The 25,115-nt window shown below is 38.6% G+C and overlaps 1 protein-coding gene across 1 annotated transcript in view; it reads right to left on the bottom strand.

Annotated features, from left to right (window-relative positions):
* Window positions 1-13,794: 13,794 nt before the first annotated feature.
* Window positions 13,795-25,115, bottom strand: part of LOC309635427 (cytochrome P450 2C18-like) — a gene marked incomplete at its 5' end in the record, with an annotated part of 36,970 nt that continues 25,649 nt past the window's right edge. The window contains 3 exon segments of the mRNA XM_082406663.1: window positions 13,795-14,209; window positions 15,797-15,938; window positions 23,941-24,128. Of these exon segments, the coding sequence (XP_082262789.1) occupies window positions 13,929-14,209; window positions 15,797-15,938; window positions 23,941-24,128 (611 nt within the window). The 3' untranslated portion in view covers window positions 13,795-13,928.

Genomic DNA, 25,115 nt, shown 5'->3' with positions numbered 1-25,115 from the left:
AACACCTATCCTTCTCAAACTCTTCCAAAATATTGCAGAAGGAGGAACACTCCCAAACTCATTCTACGAGGCCACCATCATCCTGATACCAAAACCAGACAAAGATGTCACAAAGAAAGAAAACTACAGGCCAATATCACTGATGAACATAGATGCAAAAATCCTCAACAAAATACTAGCAAACAGAATCCAACAACACATGAAAAGGATCATACACCATGATCAAGTGGGGTTTATTCCAGGAATGCAAGGATTCTTCAATATACGCAAATCAATCAATGTGATACATCATATTAACAAACTGAAGGAGAAAAACCATATGATCATCTCAATAGATGCAGAGAAAGCTTTCAACAAAATTCAACACCCATTTATGATAAAAGCCCTGCAGAAAGTAGGCATAGAGGGAACTTTCCTCAACATAATAAGGCACATATATGACAAACCCACAGCCAACATTGTCCTCAATGGTGAAAAACTGAAACCATTTCCACTAAGATCAGGAACAAGACAAGGCTGCCCACTCTCACCACTATTATTCAACATAGTTTTGGAAGTGTTAGCCACAGCAATCAGAGAAGAAAAAGAAATAAAAGGAATCCAAATCGGAAAAGAAGAAGTAAAGCTGTCACTGTTTGCAGATGACATGATACTATACAGAGAGAATCCTAAAGATGTTACCAGAAAACTACTAGAGCTAATCAATGAATTTGGTAAAGTAGCGGAATACAAAATTAATGCACAGAAGTCTCTTGCATTCCTATACACTAATGATGAAAAATCTGAAAGTGAAATTAAGAAAACACTCCCGTTTACCATTGCAACAAAAAGAATAAAATATCTAGGAATAAACCTACCTAAGGAGACAAAATACCTGTATGCAGAAAAGTATAAGACACTGATGAAAGAAATTAAAGACGATACAAATAGATGGAGAGATATACCATGTTCTTGGATTGGAAGAATCAACATTGTGAAAATGACTCTACTACCCAAAGCAATCTACAGATTCAGTGCAATCCCTATCAAACTACCACTGGCATTTTTCACAGAACTAGGACAAAAAATTTCACAATTTGTATGGAAACACAGAAGACCCCAAATAGCCAAAGCAATCTTGAGAATGAAAAATAGAGCTGGAGGAATCAGGCTCCCTGACTTCAGACTATATCACAAAGCTACAGTAATCAAGACAGTTTGGTACTGGTACAAAAACAGAAATATAGATCAATGGAACAGGAAAGAAAGACCAGAGATAAACCCAGGCACATATGGTCACCTTATCTTTGATAAAGGAGGCAAGCATATACAGTGGAGAAAAGACAGCCTCTTCAATAAGTGGTGCTGGGAAAACTGGACAGCTACATGTAAAAGAATGAAATCAGAACACTCCCTAACACCATACACAAAAATAAACTCAAAATGGATTAAAGACCTAAATGTAAGGCCAGACAGTATAAAACTCTTAGAGGAAAACATAGGCAGAACACTCTATGACATAAATCACAGCAAGATCCTTTTGACCCAACTCCTAGAGAAATGGAAATAAAAACACAAATAAACAAATGGGACCTAATGAAACTTCAAAGCTTTTGCACAGCAAAGGAAACCATAAACAAGACCAAAAGACAACCCTCAGAATGGGAGAAAATATTTGCAAATGAAGCAACTGACAAAGGATTAATCTCCAAGATTTACAAGCAGCTCATGCAGCTCAATAACAAAAAAACAAACAACCCAATCCAAAAATGGGCAGAAGACCTAAATAGACATTTCTCCAAAGAAGATATACAGATTGCCAACAGACACATGAAAGAATGCTCAACATCATTAATCATTAGAGAAATGCAAATCAAAACTACAATGAGATATCATCTCACATCGGTCAGAATGGCCATCATCAAAAAATCTAGAAACAATAAATGCTGGAGAGGATGTGGAGAAAAGGGAACACTCCTGCACTGTTGGTGGGAATGTAAATGGATACAGCCACTATGGAGAACAGTATGGAGGTTCCTTAAAAAATTAAAAATAGAACTACCATACGACCCAGCAATCCCACTACTGGGCATATACCCTGAAAAACCCATAATTCAAAAAGAGTCATGTACCAAAATGTTCATAGCAGCTGTATTTACAATAGCCAGGACATGGAAGCAACCTAAGTGTCCATCAACAGATGAATGGATAAAGAAGATGTGGCACATATATACAATGGAATATTACTCAGCCATAAAAAGAAACGAAATTGAGTTATTTGTAGTGAGGTGGATGGAGTTAGAGTCTGTCATACAGAGTGAAGTAAGTCAGAAAGAGAAAAACAAATACAGTATGCTAACACATATATATGGAATCTAAGGAAAAAGAAAAAAAGAAAAAGGTCATGAAGAACCTAGTGGCAAGACGGGAATAAAGACACAGACCTACTAGAGAATGGACTTGAGGATATGGGGAGGGGGAGGGGTAAGATGTGACAGGGTGAGAGAGTGGCATGGACATATATACACTACCAAACGTAAAATAGATAGCTAGTGGGAAGCAGCCGCATAGCACAGGGAGATCAGTTCGGTGCTTTGTGACCACCTAGAGGGGTGGGATAGGGAGGGTGGGAGGGAGGGAGACGCAAGAGGGAAGAGATATGGGAACATATGTATATGTATAACTGATTCACTTTGTTATAAAGCAGAAACTAACACACCATTGTAAAGCAATTATACTCCAATAAAGATGTTAAAAAAAAAAAAAGACGTTAAATGGCATGGTTAAAGACCTGATTACAATGAAATTGACAAATTTGATTATTTATGCAACATATAACATCTTAAGATAAGTAAAATTATGACATAACATTATACCAGGACATATCCAATTTTAGGAATTTCACATAATTTCTAGAACATTTATATTAATAACGTTTACCCATATAACCTAAGAAAGTTTATCTTTACTCATTTGACAATGCTCCCCATGTAATTCAACATACCAAATAAGCCTAATTAATCTCTCTCTTTGAGATGTTTCAGGGAACTTCTGAAGCATCCCAAATTTAGCTAGAGGTCAAAAGACCTTCATTTAGAATTTGACTTAGGGAAGTTTGTCAAAGATATCAGCAGATTTTAAAACACTTGGTCAGATAGGATCGTAGGTCACTATGAAACGATACTTATTTACTTAACCAATGAGACAAAAAGATTTCAAAGGCAAATACAGAAAGTTTCAACAGATTACTTAACAGGTTAGAGAAACTTTACAATCTGTTATCAAAAGTTGATCAATATTCCAAGAAAACTTTGCCCTCTTAACAGAAAAACAAATCCTACTTTTACACCACCTTGCTTTTACTATTAAAACTCATTCACTTTTTCAGTTTTAGCCAGTCCTGACCACCCATAAAATTCCTTTCTAAAGATTTCTGTTTTTCTCACAAACCTTCTACAACTTTCTACTTCCATATTAGTTCATTCCTTATTTTCTTTTCCATTTAGAAATAACCAGGGACTTCCCTGGTGGTCCAGCGGTTAAGACTCTGCCCTCCCAATGCAGGGCGCCTGGGTTCAATCCCTGGTCACGGAACTAGATCCCGCATGCATGCTGCAACTAAGGGCCTGCATGCCACAACTAAAGATTCTGAATGCCACAAGGAAGATCCAGCACACAGCAACAAAGATCTGGCGTGCCGCAACGAAGACCCCGCGCAGCCAAAACAAAAAAAGAAAGAAAGAACCAGCTTCAAGGCAAATTCACTTTCTTTTCCCTTAACAAAATGCATTTCTATTCTTTGTATCTTTAAAAAAAAAAAAAACTTCCTTGCATAAGATGTTTTCCTTATTAATTTTAGTAGTTTTAATTACATATACTAATCAGAATTGTTAACCTTGTAAACAAAGAATGTTGCCCTCCATTCCAATTCTACAAGGATCAGGTCATTAGCCACTGCAGTTGCTGACCTGCAAGTACACCCTGAAAGGAATTCAGGATTAAGCATTCTGTGTTTTGGATATATGGGCCCCTAGATAGTTAAGGTGCATATCTAAGAAAGAATTTTAAGGACCCCAGAGTCTTGCATTTTCCCATATATAAGGACTACAATCATTAACTCAATTTCTTTTTTTTATCAGCAGTAATTTTTTTTACCAAAATATATATATATTTTAAAATTTATTTTTATATTTATTTTTGGCTGTGCTGGGTCTTTGTTTCTGTGCGAGGGCTTTCTCTAGTTGCAGCAAGCGGGGGCCACTCTTCCTCGCGGTGCGCAGGCATCTCACTATCGCGGCCTCTCGTTGCGGAGCACAGGCTCCAGACGCGCAGGCTCAGTAGTTGTGGCTCACGGGCCCAGTTGCTCCGTGGCATGTGGGATCTTCCCAGACCAGGGCTCGAACCCGTGTCCCCTGCATTGGCAGGCAGATTCTCAACCACTGCGCCACCAGGGAAGCCCTCCAAAATATATTTTGACTACATGTATTTCCCAGCCAAAAAATTCATATATATATTGGCTCTTTTACCTCTTTGGAGGGGTTCCTCAGAGGTATCTGAGAGGCTGTCTTCCAGGCTATAGTCTTCAGTAAGACATTGAATAGTGCTCAGCTCATGGCTCTTACATTGAGGGGCTTTTTTTTCAGTCGAAAACCTTTAAAAACCTTAATTTCTAGTGAAAACTAAGAAGCAATTATGAACTATCTTTTACATTAGCTTTCTGTAGAATGGTAAACATAAATGCTATTCATAATTTCTAAAAAATCATGTGCTTTCTCATAGAAAATTTTTCAGTGCAGCATCAAACATACTTATTTTTTAAGATAAACTTATTTATTTATCTATCTATCTATCTATCTTTGGCTGAATTGGGTCTTCGTTGCTGCGCATGGGCTTTCTCTAGTTGTGGCGAGCAGGGGCTACTCTTTGTTGTGATGCGTGGGCTTTTTATTGAGGTGGCTTCTCTTGTTGCAGAGCACAGGCTCTAGGTGCGTGGGCTTCAGTAGTTTTGGCATGCGGGCTCAGCAGTTGTGGCTCGCGGGCTCTAGAGCACAGGCTCAGGAGTTGTGGCACACGGGCTTAGTTGCTCCGCAGCATGTGGGATCTTCCCGGACCAGGGCTCGAACCCGTGTCCCCTGCATTGGCAGGCAGATTCTTAACCACTGCGCCACCAGGGAAGCCTCGTTATATGGGTTCTTGAAGGAAGGCTCTGTCCTTATCATGTTGGTATCAGACTCAAAGCAGGAATAAAACCCCATAGAATAAAGGAAGGGGAGTCCATGACTCAGCGCACACATTACAGGTGTGGAGATCCAATATTCAAGATATAGGATCATGACTGGAGGAAGAGCAGGGTGCACTGGAATCATTACAGGGTATTTTGCCACATTCCCAATGCTTCCCTGACCCTGTGGTTATTTGGCAGAAGGTTCTGACATCCTTTATCTAGAGCAAATGTCCTATTCTTATGGTTCATTAGCTCCTTTAAAATGTCCTGCCTTCTCTTCTTTTCTCTGCCCCCTTTGAAGTACCTCAAATATCATTTCTGTTATTATAATGTGGCTTCCACCATGGTATGAGTATAAGAGAGTATGAGGAAGCACACTTTTCCCTCTGCCAAAACTCCACCCCCCGCCCCCCAGAAGTCTGCTTCCCTCTTTCACAGCACTAGTTGTACTGGATTACAATGACCTATTTACTTATCTGCTTCCCTAACTGAAAAGTGAGGCCCTTTTGTGCCCATCCAGAGCTCAGCCTGGGGAGAGAGGGATATCACATAGGAAATATTCAGTGAAGTTGTGGAGTTATGAACCTTTCTCACAGCAGGTGAGGAAAGTCAATGAGTTTTACTTTCTGAGGAGCTCTTGTATATTTCAGTGATGTGTCTAGGGGAAGAATTTCATCAATTCATACTCTAGTTTTCTCAATTTGGAAGAACTGGGTCAACTCTAAGCCTCAGTGATCTGGCCCAATAATGATGCATCACGAGGCAGGGGAAGCACATAGACACTGGGATTGGTGCTTCTGTTCATGGACAAACAGCAAGCCTGCCAGCCCCAGAGTGGACACCATGTAAGTTGTATCTGATCTCAGAAAGGTATCTTGTTCCATGAAATACTGAAGGAAATAAATTTCTGCTGCCTGTCGCTTTTCTCAAAGTTGCCACTCTCATCCAGGAAGTGGGCAGTGTCAAACACCTCTGGGTTGGGGAATTCTTTGTCATCATCTAGCACAGAAGTCAGAGATGTAAATATGGTTGTGCCCTGGAATGTGTTATGAAGAAGTCATGGAGCTGAAAGAAACGTTGCAACTCAGTCCACAGATAAGGAAACCTAGGTCCAAAGAAGAGCAGAGGCATTTCAAGCCAGACAGACAAAGCAATTAACAGTAATGAGTTTAAGGCCAGTGGCAGCGATCTTGTTAAAGTGGCCTCCCATAGCATCTGAAGTACTGAGTACATGGGGGCTTGGCTACCAGACCTTCTGAATCCATTCTGCTTTCATCAAGATTGGACACTGGTGTCTGTACCCATCTGCTGCTCTATTTCATTACTTCAGTTTTCATTTACCTCACATGTGGCTTAAAATGAAAGTCTCTGTAGGCACTTGAAATGTCCAGAGTATCCATTCCCAGGGCTTTTGTAAATAGAAGTCTGACCTAATAAAAAAGGACCTCTTCTGAGATCATGAGAAGAAGTACAATAACAATTATGGAGTATTTATCACTGCCGTGTAATTTGTTTCCCTTAATTTAAAAATATGGGGGAGATCTTCACTATGGATTATCCTAGCTTAAAAACACAGAAGGGATGATAAAAATAGAAAAAATTATCGTTTTGCAACAATTCAGCTTAGGACCATCAATAAATGCTAACGCTGTTGGGTGAATGCTTTGGGTGTAGGATATTCACAGGGTCTTAAAGTACCATGCCATAAATTTTTATTAATTATGTATTAAATAATGGAACCTCTGCAATGTAGACATCTGGGATATACCACTTTATTTAGTGAGAAGGTTGACATAACCAATAATGGGGTAAGTGATATTATGTGCCCTCACCTCCCCAATGAGATTCAGTGGGACATGCATATTACCTATATAGTTCTCTCACCAAAATCATAACTGGAATCTAATATCTAGAAAACAATCAAACATTTTACATGACTACTAGCCTGGACTCCAAAAAGGTAAATGTACTGAAAAGAAATAAAGAAACAAAGAGAACTGTTCTTGATTACAGGAGACCAAAGGGAAAAGATAACCAAATGATATGCTTGTTCCTTCACTGGAGACTGAATTGCAAAGAGAAAGGCTATAAAAGATACTCTAGGAAAGTTGGAAAAATTTAAATATAGGTTGTGTATTAGACGATATTGTATAAACAATAACTCCTGAGTGCAAATATTATTACTGTCATGAATGAGAAAATCTTTGTTCTTGGGACATACATATGATGTATTGAGGAACAGACAGAGTAGATTTCAACACACTTTCATACACACACATTTAAAATATATACCTTTTTGAAAGTTATTTAGATTTAAATTTTTTAAAGATCTTTTTTGATGTGAACAATTTTTAAAGTCTTTATTGAATTTGTTACAATATTGCTTCTGTTTTATGTTTTGGTTTTTTGGCTGTGAGGCATGTGGGATCTTAGCTCCCCAACCAGGGACTGAACCTGCATCCCCTGCACTGAAAGGTGACGTCTTAACCACTGGACCGCCAGGGAAGTCCCTAGATTTACATTTTTTAAAATGCAAAACTGGGGGAAAATTCCATCCCCTAATTCTATCAGATAAAAGGTATAATTTTGTTTTAAAAATTACACCCTTATATATTTTTTTTAATTTTATTTTTTTATACAGCAGGTTCTTATTAGTTATCCATTTTATACATATTAGTGTATACATGTCAATCCCAATCTCCCAATTCATCCCCCGCCACCCCTCCCACCCCCGCTTTCCCCCCTTGGTGTCCATACATTTGTTCTCTACATCTGTGTCTCTGTTTCTGCCTTGCAAACCGGTTCATCTGTACCATTTTTCATATTCCACATATATGTGTTAATATACGATATTTGTTTTTCTCTGACTTACTTCACTCTGTATGACAGTCTCTAGGTCCATCCACATCTCTGCAAATGACCCAATTTCGTTCCTTTTTATGGCTGAGTAATGTTCCATTGTACATATGTACCACATCTTCATTATCCATTCGTCTATCAATGCACATTTAGGTTGCTTCCATGACCTGGCTATTGTAAGTAGTGCTGCAATGAACGTTGGGGTGCATGTGTCTTTTTGAATTATGGTTTTCTCTGGGTATATGCCCAGTAGTGGGATTGCTGGGTCATATGGTAATTCTATTTTTAGTTTTTTAAGGAACCTCCATACTGTTCTCCATAGTGGCTGTATCCATTTACATTCCCACCAACAGTGTGAGAGGGTTCCCTTTTCTCCACACCCTCTCCAGCATTTGTTGTTTGTAGATTTTCTGATGATGCCCATTCTAACTGGTATGAGGTGATACCTCATTGTAGTTTTGATTTGCATTTCTGTAATAATTAGTGATGTTGAGAAGCTTTTCATGTGCTTCTTGGCCATCTGTATGTCTTCTTTGGAGAAATGTCTATTTAGGTCTTCTGCCCATTTTTGGATTGGATTGTTTGTTTTTTTAATATTGAGCTGCATGAGCTGTTTATATATTTTGGAGATTAATCCTTTGTCAGTTGATTTGTTTGCAAATATTTTCTCCCTTTCTGAGGGTTGTCTTTTCATCTTGTTTGTAGTTTGCTTTACAAAAGCTTTTAAGTTTCATTAGGTCCCATTTGTTTATTTTTGGTTTTATTTCCATTACACTAGTAGGTGGATCAAAAAAGATCTTGCTGTGATTTATGTCATAGAGTGTTCTGCCTATGTTTTCCTCTAAGAGTTTTATAGTGTCTGGTCTTACATTTAGGTCTCTAATCCATTTTGAGTTTATTTTTGTGTATGGTGTTAGGGAGTGTTCTAATTTCATTCTTTTACATGTAGCTGTCCAGTTTTCCCAGCACCACTTACTGAAGAGACTTGTCTTTTCTCCATTGTATATCCTTGCCTCCTTTGTCATAGATTAGTTGACCATAGATGTGTGGGTTTATCTCTGGGCTTTCTATCCTGTTCCATTGATCTATATTTGTTTTTTGTGCCAGTACCATATTGTCTTGATTACCGTAGCTTTGTAGTATAGTCTGAAGTCAGGGAGTCTGATTCCTCCAGCTCCGTTTTTTCCCCCCAAGACTGCTTTGGCTATTCAGGGTCTTTTGTGTATCCATACAAATTTTAAGACTTTTTATTTTGTTTTTTAATGTTTATCTTGTAATGCTATACCTAACACTAGGACACTCTGTCCTTGAAAATGAAAGGTTTTAAAATATTTTAATGTACTGTATTAATATTACATTTGCCTATACATAATATAGTTAATGATGATATATTTAAGATCCTTTAAAAATCAAAATGGAATAACTATGGTTCAGGCACCCAAAATGAAGCCACATGGTCATTGTGGATGTGTTTAGACATGTTCCTGCATCACTGAGAACTTGAATTCCCAACTGTGTCAAACTCAAGGACTCCACCAGCCATTTTCAAAACAATATATGCTAACAGGTGCTTGCTACAATTTTATATTTTCAAAGTTCCCCTCCCCCTTCACAACTATGTAACCATTTCAAACCCCAACCAATTCTTGCTTACAAGCATCCTTACATATTGTCATCTACAATTCTAATTCTTGACAAAAAATTTATGTGCCCTTGTGGTTTTCTGCCTTTATTAATTTCCCCATTTTGTAGTCTGGAAGAACACAATTTAAGTGCTTCTTGGATCTGTGTCTCCTGGGCTACAGTCCTAACAAACCCCAAATAAACACCACTTGATTTCAACCAGATCTACATTCTTGGAATTCGTGGTTAACAGTAACTTAATTCAAACACCTTCAATGACCAAAGATAAAGTAATTGTATAAGTAAATGTACATGACTTTTACCTTGAAACTCCACATCTACCCCACCAAAATAAACACTGGAAGGCAGAGACTGTAATTTTGTATTTTTCAAATGAGTGAAAGGAAGATTCTGGGTAAACAGAAATGTCCAGTGTCACATAGCTCATAATTAATAAAACCAGGATTTAAACTGAGATTTTCTGACGCCCACTGTGATGCACTCTCAACCTGCCTCAAGAACGATTGTAGAAAAACAAAACCAAACCCCAAAAATGTTACTCTGAATATACACCCAACTGATTGTTCACAAAATAACAGGTTTCACAATAAATAGATGTCCCTGAACTCCAAGGAAAAAGGGTCACAGATTCTCAAGAGATGAAATCAAATATAGGTATTCTCCCCTCTCCATAACCAAAGAGGTAAAACTTGCTCAGGTAACTGAGGGAAGAGCCAATCTCAAGGATTTAGTGGGGAGGGCTTGAGAAACTATGGCTCAAGCCTCCCAGTTGCTTCCAGACACAACTGCTTCTGTTGCCTTTTGGAGTCTATCTTTGTCAGAAATAATGGAATGAAATATGCACAGTGTTAACCAAAATTTTAGAAAAGACCTGATTGAAATAGGAAGGTGTTTACTGGGAATTTGTTAGGACTGTAGCCCAGGAGACACAGACTCAAGAAACACTTGAATTGTGTTCCACTGGACTACAAAACGATGGAGGCTTATAAAGGGGAAGACTGCAAGATCACAATTAGTTATATGAGTTGTTGATCAAGAATTATAATTGGATATGGCAGTAAGTAAGAGTTTTTGTTAAGTAAACATTGGTTGGGGTCGGAAACTGTTGCACAGTTATAAGGGGAGATCTTTAGACATAAGGGTGCAGCTGGCAGGAGTTGTTCTGAATAGGGCTGGTCCTGTCCTTGGGTCTGGTAAAGGTCAATTGGCGTTATACACAATGGTGAAAAGCTGAAAGATTTTCCTCTAAAATCAGGAACATGACAAGAATGTCCACTCTTGCCACTTCTGTTTAACATACTATTAGAACATACTCTCTAGCATCACTAATATCTTTGCTCTCATTTATTTCATTTATCCATAATCTATAATCACAAAATACATTACTGCTCTTATTGCAAATAAACTATTCAATTAAGAATAATAAAGAGAATTAATATTATCAGTATTCAATTTAATATTAATTTTCTTAATATTCAATATTAATATTCTTACTATTCAATTAAGAATAATAAAAAGTGTTATGTTACCTTCCATTATTTCTTCCATCATTTCTTCTGTAATGCTCTTCCTTTGTTTATGTAAATTAGAGGTTTTTTTAACCTATATTATTTTTCTTCTCTCTGAAAAACTTTTTAATATTTCTTGCCAGTCAAGTACTGGAGACAAATTCTCTCAATTTTGTTTGTCTGAGAGTGCTTGTTTCTCCTTCACTTTTAAAGATAATTTCACTGGACACATAAATCAAAGTTGGTGGGGTTTTTTTCTTTTAAATATTTCAAATATTTCACTCCACTCTCTTTCTGCTTGCATAGATTTTGAAGAGAATCCCAGTATAATTCTTATCCTGTTCCTCTGTAGGTAAGATGTTTTCTTCCTCTGGCTTCTCTCAGATATTTTCTTTGTCTTTATATTCTGCATTTGAATATGATGTGCCTACATGTAGACTTTGGGGTATTTTTCCTACTTGATGTTCTCTGAGTTTCCTGAATCTGCGGCATGGTGTCTGACATTAATTTTGGGAAATTCTCTGAAATTACTGCTCAAATATTTCTTCTGTAGATCTATTTGCTTTTAAACAATTGTTTTAATTGAAGCATAACATACATTGAGAAAAATACACATGTTCTAAACGTGCACGTCAACACACTAACACAATGTGAATATTTCTGTGTAATCAAGACACAGATCATAAAAAAAGAATTTCATAATTTATTTTTTCCACTGTACTGTTATGGACATTTCAGTTTCTCCTGGTGTGCGGCTATTTTTATTGGTGCTGTTACGTGCATCCCTATACATACCTTCTTCATATCCCAATGTATTACATTTCTGTTAAGTACGTAACTACAAGTGAAACTGCTGGACATGCATGTGTTTACTTCCAATAAATACTGCCAAATAATTGTCCAAATGGTTGAACCAATTTACAGTTTTACCCTGAGAATGCCAATTGTTTCGCTTTCTTGCCAACACTTAGTATAATTTTTTTTTCATTTTAACCATTCTGATGGCTATACAAGAATATCTCATTAAAATTTTAATTTGCATTTCCATGAAGCTTAATGTTGCTGAGCACTTTTTCAGATGTCCACTGGCAATAATGAGTCCTCATAGGTGAAAAACTAGTTTATTTTGAATATAAGCCAATATTTAGCTTCATACATTTTTTTAAACAAATACAAGTCTCAGAGAGAAAACTCGGTAGTATGTACAAAGAATTATTTTACTTTGAACCATTTGAGGGTAAATTGCTGACCTGATTCCAAAGACCTGAATTACTTTAGTAAATGTTTCCTTAAAAGAAGGCAAATCCCCTATATAACTATAATAAAACCTTCAAAATCAAGAAATTAATACCGATGCAGTAGAAATTTCTAATTCTCATTTCCACTGGCGTTTCAGGGATAAGTCCCAAAGATATTCTTTATCTCCCAGTTGCCTACACTTCGGAGATGTCATTAGACTAAAAAGTTCACAATCATAGCATCATATTGCCATCACTTATGTTAAGTATAAAACAATGTGTGATGGAATGTAGAAAAACATAGAATCTCATGACTCCTTCTAGGGATTCTGTTCTTGTTCAGAGAGAAAAGAGTAACACTTAGAACACATGATTAGAAATATGAAAACATAGGTTAATATTTGACTGTAAGTTTGAAACACAAAGTAATGTGAACGTTTCATATCTTTATTTGGTGTTCACAGTAACACCAAACCAGAGGAATGAATTCCAACACTTATTGTTCATTCCTCCCAACTGCTGATCTCACTATTCCCCTACAGGCTGGAGCTGCCCGTGGACACAATTTCTCTCATTTTCAAATCCAAACCTCAAGTAAGTCTAGGTGACACTCAGCAAAAAGAGTTTTTCTGCCCTCTTCCCCTTTGTCCCTCTCCGTGCTTATCATTATGAGGACAAGCATGCTCTCTTTGGACTCCATTTTCTATCATTTCTTACCTGCATTAGGTACAAAAGAAGGAAAGTCTGAAACTGGCTCAGCAAATACTGACGCTTTTTATTTCGAACACGTGGAGGACAAATGGCCATGTACTGGCTTACACGAATCATTCCACTCTGTTTCACAGTGATAACATAGTACCAACTCTTAGGTAAGTATGAGCACATGTGGCAGTCAGTACAAGTGTTACAGAATATAAAGACAGCACATACATCTGTGCAGTAAAACTCAGTAAACTTTTTTTTTTAAAACTATTTCTAATGTACTTTCTTTTTTTAATTAGGGAGGAGTTTTACTATTTTTATTTATTTATTTTATTTTTGGCCGTGTTGGGTCTTCGTTTCTGTGCGAGGGCTTTCTCTAGTTGTGGCAAGTGGGAGCCACTCTTCATCGCGGTGCGCAGGCCTCTCACTATCGCGGCCTCTCTCGTTGTGGAGCACAGGCTCCAGACGCGCAGGCTCAGTAGTTGTGGCTCACGGGCCTAGTTGCTCCGCAGCATGTAGGATCCTCCCAGACCAGGGCTCGAACCCGCGTCCCCTGCATTGGCAGGCAGATTCTCAACCACTGCGCCACCAGGGAAGCCCAGTAAACTTTCTTTTAATGGAGGTTGGAGATTTGCTGGATATTGAGAGAATGTGGAGATATGAGATGGGAGGTCAGAGAGAGCATCCCTGGTAGCGAGGAGGAGGTGACTGACGCCCCAGAGGAGAGTGACTTACAGACAACAGCACGGCAGCAGCCGGATAGTCTGCCCTTCATCACACAGGAATGAAGCAGAGCTGGTATGAGGGCGGAACACGGCCAAACCCACTAGAAATTGGGGTGGTGTTGATGTCCTTTGGGTCAACCACAGATTTCAGGGTAAATTTCTGTAAAATGCTGGTCAGGAATAAAAACAGCTCCATGCGGACCAGGCCTTCTCCCATACAATTTTGTTTTCCCAAAAATAACACACATAGGGTATCTGTTCCTTGAACACTGTGTTTTGAACTGTCACAAAATATAAGAATGACTGAACAGATGGTGGGCTGGAAGGATGGTTAGATAGGCAGATGGACAGAAGGACAGACACACTCGCTATTCACCTAATATCTTCATGGGAACTCTTCATTCAACAAATATTTATTGAGTGTCAGCTCTACATCAAGCACTTCATCATGCATTCCCACATTATAAATGCTCTTTTCCATTTCCAATTTCCATTAATCTTTGTAGAAACACCCCCACTCTGCTTGTCCAGATGAGTTGAAAGAAGAAGGACTGAGAGGAGGGAACTCATATATATGTGTTTCCCCTTCTACCTCTGGCACAAAATTCAGCCAAAGGTTTTTTTTCCTTCATGTGCTTTCAAAATCACATGTCTAAATGTGTCACTCTCCCACTTGAAAATATTAAATGTCACTCCCATCTGTTTCATGAGATGAGGTCCAAATGGGTTGAGCTGGCCCTTTATATCCTGTTCCCAGCATGATGCTCCGTATCATTCCGTCCATTCTTCATACCATCTACTCTCAACGCTAGCCATATCCACTCTTCATCAATCTCCAACACACCATGAAGTTCCTAGCTTTGTCTTGTGCTGTTCCATTTGGTTAAGATGCATTTCTCTTACCCTTCCTTCACCTTCAAGCATCAATCACCTTGAATCATAATTCTCTATTTATTTTTCTGCTATGCTAAAATATGTGCTTTTGAAGGGAAGACTCGGTCCTCGACACCTTGGTATATACAGAGCAAGACCCACAGCAGGCATCCAAAGCCATCAAATACATGAAGATGAGTCCGTGGCCAGAGACTCAGCACACACTGTAGCTGTGGGGACCCCATATCCAAGACTTAGATCATGAGTGGAGGAAGATCACGGTGCTCTGGAAGCACTGCAGAGTATCCTGCCGCATTCCCAAGAACTCCCTGACACTGCAGTTGGCAGGTTCTGACCTTCTCCATCAAGAGGAAATGTCCTGCTCCTGTGAAAGTGCCCTGCCCTCTCTTCTTCCCTTGCTCCTGTGAGGCAGCTCAAATTCGCTTTCTTCTGTTCGAACGTTCCTTATTCCATTTTATGCCTCACTGTGGCGAATGAGTGAGCAGAAAACAGGCAGCTTCCCCTTCTGATCTCATGAGCAGCCTGTGCTTTCCTCTCTCACAGCACTATTCAATGTTCTCTTTACTAATCTGTTTCCCTAACTAGGATGTGAGCCACTTTGGTGCCCATTCTGTGCTTGTGGATACTTTTAACCCCAGAGCTCAGCCTGCGGAGTCAGGGGTATCACATAGCAAATACTCAAACTTATGAACTTATGTACGTTTCTCATGGCAGCCAAGGAAAGTCTAAATGAGTTTCACCTGCTAAGAGGAGCTCTTAGGTAGCTCAGTGATACAGCTAGAGGCATAATTCAATCAACTTATTTTCTAGCTTTCTCACTTTGGAAGAACTGGGTCACCTCCCTGAAGTTCCAATACTGCGGATGTATGGTGAGGGGAGGAAGCGCATGGGCATTGGGGGTGGTGCTCGTGATCATGGACAAAGAGCCTTTCTACCAGCCCCAGGGTGGGCATCATTAAGTTCCAACCAATTCCAGAAAGGTGTCTTGTTCCCTAAGTACCTAAGGAAATTCATTTTTATTACCTGCTGAGAAAGCCATGAAGTAGTCACTCTTCTTAAAGTTGCCACTCTCATCCAGGAAGTGGACTGGGTCAAACACCTCTGGGTTGGGGAATTCTTTGTCATCATGTAGCACAGAACTCAGCAATGTTACTATAGTCGTGCCCTGGAATGAAAGATGAAGATAAATGAATTATAAAGAGGTCGTGGAGCGGTAGAAATGTTACAAGTCATTGAGTGCCACCTTTTGATCTAGAGATGAGGAGTCCCAGGTCCAAAGAAGGGCAGCGGCAATTCCAGACAGACAGACCAAGTAATAAACAGGGATGAGTTTAAGACCAGTGGCAGCGATGTTACTAAAGTGGCCTCCAATAGCATTTGAAGTACTGAGTACTTGGTTACTTGGGTGCTAGATCTCTGAATCCCCTTTACTTATCACAATGTTTGGACACTGCTGTCTGTATCCCACCCTTGGCTCTATTTCATCATTTCAGCTTTCTTACATCTCATTTGTGGATTATAGTTTAAAATGGAAGCCTCTGAGGGCTCTTGAAAAGTCAGATGTATTTGGAATCTGTTTATAGAGCTTTTTAAAATAGAGGTCTGATCTGATTAAAAATGGCATCTCGCAAATCCATATAGACAGAGACAGATTAGTGGCTGTCGGGGGCTGGAAGGAGTGAGGAATGGGCAATGACTGCTTAACGGGTGGTGGATTTCCTTTTGCAGTGATGAAAATGTTCTGGAACTAGATAGTAGCTATGGTTGCACAACATTGTGAATGTACTAAATTTCACTGAATTGTACACTTTAAAATAGCTAAAATGGTCATTTTTATGTTATACTTATTTTACCACAGTAAGAAAGAAAATTTTCCCAAGAGGAAAAGTGACTTCTTAGATAATATCAACAAGTACACTAACAACTACTGAGCATTTATCTTTGGGATGAAATTTGTTTCCCTTAATTTTAAAATGTGGGGGGAACACTTAGTTATGGATGAATTCTAGATTAAAAAAACAAAGAGAGATGATAAAATTAGAAAAATTCTCATTTTTCAACAATTCAGGTAAAGATCGTCAATTAATGCTAAACCTGTTGGATGAATGATTTGGGAAACAGTATATTCACAAGGTCTTAAAGTACCATGCCATAGATTTTTAATTAATTACCTATGAAAACAGAACCTCAGCAATGGAGAGATATGGCAGATTTCTCCTTAATAAGTGATCACCTTAGCATCACCCATAATGGGATAAGCTGACATTACATGTCTTCAGCCGAAATGTGATGCAGTGGGACATACACAACATCACCTAAGTAATTTTCTTGCCAGATACACACAACTGGAATCTAATCTCAAGAAAACAATCACATAAAGCCAGACTGAGGAACGTTTAACATGACAATTGTCCTGGACTCTTCGAAATTGTCAATGTATTAAAATGAAATAAACATAGGAAAAGGAACTGTTCTTGATAACAGGGGAGTATAGGGGCAGATAATCAAATTAAATACTTGTTCCTTGATTGGACACTAGATGCCCCCTGAAAAAAAGCTACACAAGATATTTTAGGATAATTGAGAAAATGTAATTATAGTATATATATATTTGAAAAAAATATTGCATAGATGATTAATTCCTTTAGTGTGAATGCTTTTATTGTTATGTAGATAAAGTCCTTGTTCACTTGTTCTTAGAAGATACACACTTAAGTATTTAGGTGTTAAGTGTGATAGACAGATGATAGATAGACAGGTAGTTAAAATATAGATATATACACAATTTCATATATATTTCATATATATATATATCCATTATACATTTAAATACTATTTAAATTTTAAAATCTTTTAAATTCAAAATTGGGGGTAGTTGCACCCCTTAAGTTTATTGTATTTAAGGTCTATAATTTTGTTTTTTAAATTATTGCCTTGTATATTTTAAAACAAATAATACAGGAAAATGTTACTTTAAGATTTTAAAAGCAGGTATATTTTCAGCAAATGGTGCTGGGACAAGTAGATAACCATAAAGAAAAGAAATGAAATATGATCATTACTTCACTCCATAAGTAAAAATGAACTTTAAATGGATCATAGAGTTAAATATAAACGCTGAAAGTATAAAACTTGAAAAAGAAAAGCCTAAATATTTGATAGCATGTGCTGGAAAATAAATATGACACAAAAGCCCAACTCATAAGAGAAATAATTGATAAACTGGACTTCATAAAAATTTTAAACTATGCTTTTTTTTTAAACTTCTGCTTCTTGAAAGACATTCTTAGAAACCAAATAAAGAAAGAAAAAGCCACAAACCGGGAGTAAACATTTGCAACACTGAGACATGACAAAGGGATTGCATACAAAATATATAAAGAACTGCAATAATTAAATAATAAAGCAAACAACCCAATAAAAAATAGGACTTTGAGCAAACACTATCAGTGAACACATACGAATGGCCAATCAAGACATGAAAAGAAGCCAAATATCATTATTCACCGAGAAAATAGAAGCAAAACTAAATGAGATATCACTACACAACCACTTCAGTGTCTAAAATTTAGAGGGTGCGGCGGCAAGTGTTGGGGCGCGGAAGTCGGTGGGCACACAGACGGCGCACCCAGGTTCCATTCAGGGCCAGCGGCCACGTGCTTGCCCGCGACCCGGCCTCTTAGCCACAATGCAAACCGTAAACAACAGTGTGGGGAGGAGCCTTTGCCTCTCGAGCTTTCTTTGCCTAGTCTCCGGCCTCATGACGCCTCAGGCGAAGGGCCGTCTTTCCGCGCCCAGTTCCCGCGGCCGCGCAGGACGCGCAACTGTGCCACCGGCTCCGGAGCTGCGAGCGCTGCCAGCCTGTCGTGCCAGGATGGGGGATGAGCAAGTCGGGCGCTATACGTGGTCCAGGCAGCGCCGCCCCACCTGCCCTGCGCCCTCGAAGGGGAGGCTTGTGTCACAGGCTGGACCACGTCGCACAGCGCCTCGCTGCCGCCAACCCCTAGGCACTCCCTGTGCTGCACAAAAGCGCGTTCGGGGAGGCCACCGCTTCAGCAGTGAGGCCTGCCTCCACCCGCCGTCTGGCCCTGTCTGCGGGCTCCGGAGCTGGATTCCAGCCGGGCTGAGCCTCAGCCCGCGCGGGGCCTACGGGCACCACCAGCGAGCGGAAAGGGGTGAGGCTCCACGGGGCGGCGCCAAGGTCCCGACCTTTAACCCCTGATCCCCGCCCCACCTTCCACGTGGGGCGAGCCAGACGTCTGACGCGCGCCTGCAAGCCCTTCCACGGAAAAGCGAGTAAACCTCCAGCGTTAGCACACCAGACAATCAGTTCCACCAAAGTTAACAACGATGCTTTAAATGTTTTATTTTTTTCGCTTCAAAAATATTTACAGATTTGAAATCTCTCCCCTTTCGCCCCTACCCATACTCAGGACAAGAGAAACGGAAAGAGGCGTTGAGATGATTGTTCAAAGCCCCCAAGGGCCGGCCCTGTGTGCGTGTACATAAATACAGGTGTGTATGTGGGGAGAGGCGTGTACTTGGTTTGGTGTTTTTCTGAATTTTTTTTTTCCCTACCAGTCAATATCGTTCTGGCCACAACTCCCTTTCCCACTACCACCCAAGAACAGCCCCTCCAAAATGGTTTTCAAAACGTATTGGATTGTTTTGGGTAGAACGCAGGTGATCTGGCTGGAGGAATGCCGATAAATACCAGAAACAATCAAAACAAAAAATAGGGCAGAGGCCATAAATAATAATAAATTAAAAATAAAATAAAATTTTAGAACACTAACAACGGCAAGTGTTGGAGGGTTCCTACCTCCAGCAATTGGAACTTTCATATATTGCTAGTAGGAAGGAAAAATGTCACAGCCGTATTAGAAAACAGTTTGGTGGGTATTTTAAATAAAATTAAACATTTAAGCAACACTCCCACTCCTCGGTATTTACCCAAAAGAGATGAAAATTTATGTCCACACAAAAACCTGTATGCAAATGTTTAAAGCACCTTTATTCAAATAGCCCAAAACTGGAAGCAACCCAAATATCCATCAATTAGTTAATGAATAAACAATTTGTGGCACTCCACATGATGGATTACTCATCGATAAAGAAGGAATAATCCAATGATACATGCAATAACAAGGATGAATCTCAAACATATTCTGCCACATAAAAAAGAGATAAAGGCATATATTGATTACAAGTTATTTCATTTATGTCACATTACATTGCACTCCTGAAAAGGCAAAACTGTAGGACCAAAAGCAGATCAGTGGTTACCAAGGGCAAGAACTGGGGGAAATGGATTGTTTGCAAAAGGAGAATAAGGAAACTCTTTGAGATGATGAAAATGTTTTATATCTTAGTTGTGGTGGTAGTTACATAACTTCACATACTGCTCAAAACTCTTTAGACTCTACACTTAGAAAGGTGATTTTTCTTCTACATAACTTATACCGCAAGTAAAAAATAGAGGAATACATTAAGTCACAAAAAGCACATATGGTAAAAAGTAAGTCTCCTTCCCATCTAACTACACAAACTTATTTAGACTTTCCAAAAACAACCATTCCCACCAACTAGTTATACACCTTCCAGAGATATTATGCATATCAGGCAGATAATCCTATATACATTTATGCCACTTATCACTTTCTTCTTTTTTTACCCAATGACAAGCATCCAGTGGATCTTGATTTTTTTCTTTAATTAAAATAAGTTAGGGACTTCCCTGGTGGCGCAGTGGTTAAGAATCTGCCTGCTAATGCAGGGGACATGGGTTCGAGCCCTGGTCCGGGAAGATCCCACATGTCGTGTAGCAACTAAGCCCGTATGCCACAACTACTGAGCCTGCGCTCTAGAGCCCGCGAGCCACAACTACTGAGCCCGCGTGTTGCAACAACTGAAGCCCGTGTGCCTAGAGCCTGTGCTCCACAACAAGAGAAGCCACTGCAATGAGAAGCCCACGCACCGTCACCAGAGAAAGCCCGCGTGCAGCAACAAAGACCAAACGTAGCCAAAAATTAATTAATTAATTAATTTAAAAATAATAATAATTTAGATATTGTCCCATGTCAACACATATACAACTGCCTTATCATGCTACATAATATAAATGTGCCATTGCACTACTAATGAACACTTAGATAGCTCAAAATATTTTTTCATTATAAGCAATGATGCAAGGATGAATTTTTTGGACATTCCTTCATTAGCACTTGTAGTAGATTCTAAGAATTATAATTCTTACATTATAAGATACCATATTTTATTTTTTAATAGATATTGCCAAAATGTCCCCCCCAAAAAAGATGTATTATTTATAATCCTGCCAGTGGCACTTGAAAGTACTTGTTTACACATATCCTCTCTAATAAAAGGTTTTCTCAGCCTTTGACTTCATCACACTGATATATGAAAATAGTGTCTCATAGTTTTAGCTTGTATTTTGCATGTTACCTGGTTTAATTCTTGCAACATTTTGAGGTAAACAAGGTTAGTTTTATCAACAGTTCACAAATGTCTTCAGCAGGACATGAATATTCACATAAAGTAGCATAAGTAAGGACTATAGATTCACTTCAGTTCAAGTAAGGTTTTGACCACCAAATGAAATTGCATCAAACTTATATTTGTTTTCAATTTTCCAGGTTTTTAGTATTGCAGAATTAAGGAGGAGGGATTTCTAAACCCACGTTACAGGAAAAAAAAAAACTTAGATCAGCTCTAACACAGTAGCTTTCAGTGATCCATGGCTACGTATATTTAAAGTAGAGCTAATCAAAAGTAAATAAAATTTAAAATTCAGTTCCTCAGTTGCACTGATCACATTTCAGGCACCCACTGGGCACATGTGGCTAGTGGCTACCATATGGGACAACGCAGATATGCACAATTCCCTCTTCCCCAGAAGATAGCAATAGTAATTTCAACCTTAATAAACTCACAATCCTTTTCCCCTCAAAGTAGACTTTTCAGTCATCTTATTTTTATGTACAATAACATATGCAGGCTTCAAATGGCAGTAACTTGTAGGATACCAACTAGAAAGTCTGAATAAACATAGAAACCAAGTGTTAGAAAGCACTGGAAAGCTGCAGACAAAAATTAGTCTCCAGATTCCAGAGACAGAAGAAACTTGGAAAGGTAAACTGGCATCTACAGTCAATATTTGACTGTGTTAATATCCAATTCTGAAACAGGAGGTGTTATATAATTCTGTCCGCCTAGTGAAGGAAAGATGAACACTTTCTGGAAGAAGATAAACATCACCTGAGACTGCATTTTTTTTCTTATGCAATATCTGAACTTAAGCAAAACTTATCAGGTACAGGGAAGACAGAACTAAGCAAACACCAAAAGAAAAGAAAAGGAGGCAATTATATATATATAATAAAAATATACCCATAATATGGAAAGTTACCCACCTTATTTTATGAGGCCAGCATTACCTTGATATCAGAAGTCTGATTAAAAATTCTTTGAGAAAGAGTAATTGCAGACCAGTCTCTTGTGAATATAAATACAAATGTTCTCAATAAAATGTAGCAAACCAAATTGAGCTTTTTATATATGAGAGACAGACACAGACCCCGACAGAGAGACAGAGAGAATAAAATATATGCCATATAAACAAATGCAGAGAATACATTTGGTCAAATTTTGTACACACGTTTATGAAAAAATTATACAGATTGCGAAGAGCAGGGGACGGGAAAATGGGGAGTTTCTAATCAATGGGTATAAAGTGGTTGCCGGGGGTTTGGGGGAGAGAGGGATGAAGATACAGAACACAGAGGATTTCTAGAGCAGTGAAACTACTCTATATGATACCACAATGATGGATACATGTCATTATACACTTGCCCAAACTCATAGAATGTACAACATCAAGAGTGAACCCTAATGAAAATGATGAACTTTGGATGCTAATGATGTGCCAATACAGGCTCATCAACGGTAAAAAATGCACCACTCTGGTAGAGGATATTGACAATGGGTGAGGCTATCTATGCATGTGTCGAGGCAGGGAGTATATAGGAAATCTCTGTATCTTCAGCTTAATATTTCTGTGAACCCAAAACTGCTCTTAAAAAATAAAGTTCATCCCAAAATATCATACAAAAATAAGATTAGGAATATTTCCCTGATCTGCTTTTTTTAATATTTACAAAAATATACATAAAATATCATTCTCAATGATGAGATATTAAGCCCTCACCTCTTCCTGGATATCATAAATTAAACAATGGCCACTATCACCACTTCTGTTCAACACTATCCTGGAAATCCTGCCAGTGTGATAATGCAATAAAGAAAATTAAAGTCATGAGAATTGGAAGATAAAGAATAAAACAAATATTAAACCAGGTGGCAAAATTGTGTATACAAAAATTACAAATCAATCCACAAATTATTAGCAATGATAAATGAATTTGGAAAGGTTGCTAGATATAAGGTCATCAAAATAAAATCAAATATATTTCCATATAGCAAAAAAGTGGAAAAGGCATTTTTTAAAATTATACAATGTAGGGACTTCCTTGGTGGTCCAGGGGTTGAGACTCCGCACTTCCAATGCAAGGGGCGCGGGTTTGATCCCTGGTCTGGGAACTAAGATCCCACATGCACCGTGGCATGACCAAAAAATAAAAAACAAAAACAAAATAAAATTATACAATGTATAATAACATCAGAAATATTATTTATCTGAGAAAAACATAACAGATGTGCAAGCCACTGTACTGAAAACAAAACAGCACTGAAAAATTAAAGAAAGCCCAAATCAATTGTATCTGTGAATTGAAAGATTCAACATGTCAAGATGTCAATTCTTTCCAAACTGATTTAATATCAACCTGATAAAAATCATAGCTGAGTGTTTTGGGTAATTGACAAATGGATACTAAAATTTATCTGGAAATGTAAACTGCTAAGAGTAGCCGAAACAATATTAAAGAAGCAGAACAAATTTGGGAGACTTAGCCAGATAATCAAGATCTGTCATAAAGATTTATAGCCACAAATTGGAAACAACACAAAACCCATCAGGCTACCCCACGCATGACTTTTGCAATTCTCTCATCTTAAGGATTGCAACCACACTGTGAATATGGGAACTTCAAGAGCATTGAGGTCACAGCAGGAGAAACAAATCTTACCCTGGGGAGGAAATAGTTTCTGAATTTAACGTCACGGGTCACTGCATGGGGCAGGTTGGTGGGGATAAGGTCACTGTATCTCTGGATCTCATGCACCACAGCATCCATGTAGGGCATGTGGCTCCTGTCCTGCATGCAGGGACTCTGGTGTCTGCCAATCACACAGTCAATCTCTTTCTGGACTTTAGCTGATAAGACACAAGTGAGACTGATGGAAAAACAGGAAAATACATACCACATTTGCATACCAATTCAGAGTTACATAAAGCTCTGTGAAAGTGTTCCAACATCATTATAAACATCAATTATATGCCCAGAAGGACACCTAGACATACAGAGTGAGTTGCCATAATATAGGTACAAATGACTTTCATACAAGCTAGGCTCTGAGATAAATCTGTGCACACCTATATATTAGCATACAGGATCATTAATACAAATAGAAATTATGAAATGCTTCAAATATAAATATTACATTATTAACTCAAGAAATTACTGTCCTCGCAGAAAGAAAAAACAGGAATCAAGTATTAATTTCATTTTAAAAATCAAATTCTGTAACTGATGTATATGTATGTATGGTTTGTGTGACTGTACATGTGTTGTGTGTGTATTTATTTGCAACTTTCAATGCTATCTTCTTTAATCCTCATACTCCCCAAAGGTGGCCACTTTGAAACATTCTAGCAGTTTCTTCTGAAATTTAAATTTCATATTTCTAAATAATTACTAGGGCTTCCCTGGTGGTGCAGTGCTTAAAGAATCCGCCTGCCAATGCAGGGGACATGGGTTCGAGCCCTGGTCTGGGAAGATGCCACATGCTGCAGAACAACTAAGCCCGCGTGCCACAACTACTGAGCCTGCGCTCTAGAGCCTGCAAGCCACAACTACTGAGCCCACATGCCTAGAGCCCATGCTCTGCAACAAGAGAAGCCACCACAATGAGAAGCCCTCGCACCGCAACGAAGAGTAGCCCCCACTCGCCACAACTAGAGAAAGCCTGCACACAGCAATGAAAACTCAATGCAGCCAAAAATAAATAAATAAATAAATAAAATACATTTATTTTTAAAATTACTACTTTTATTTCCTGATTTATCCATTTTTAGACAATGGCTAACATACTCAACGGTGAGGGCTAACATACTCAACGGTGAGGGGAGTGACATCAGCAT

The sequence above is a fragment of the Balaenoptera borealis genome (assembly GCF_965194805.1).
Source record: "Balaenoptera borealis genome assembly, chromosome: 10".
NCBI lineage: Eukaryota > Metazoa > Chordata > Mammalia > Artiodactyla > Balaenopteridae > Balaenoptera > Balaenoptera borealis.
The sequence above is the reverse complement of the archived record's forward strand: the minus strand, read 5'-3'. Positions and strand labels throughout refer to the sequence as shown.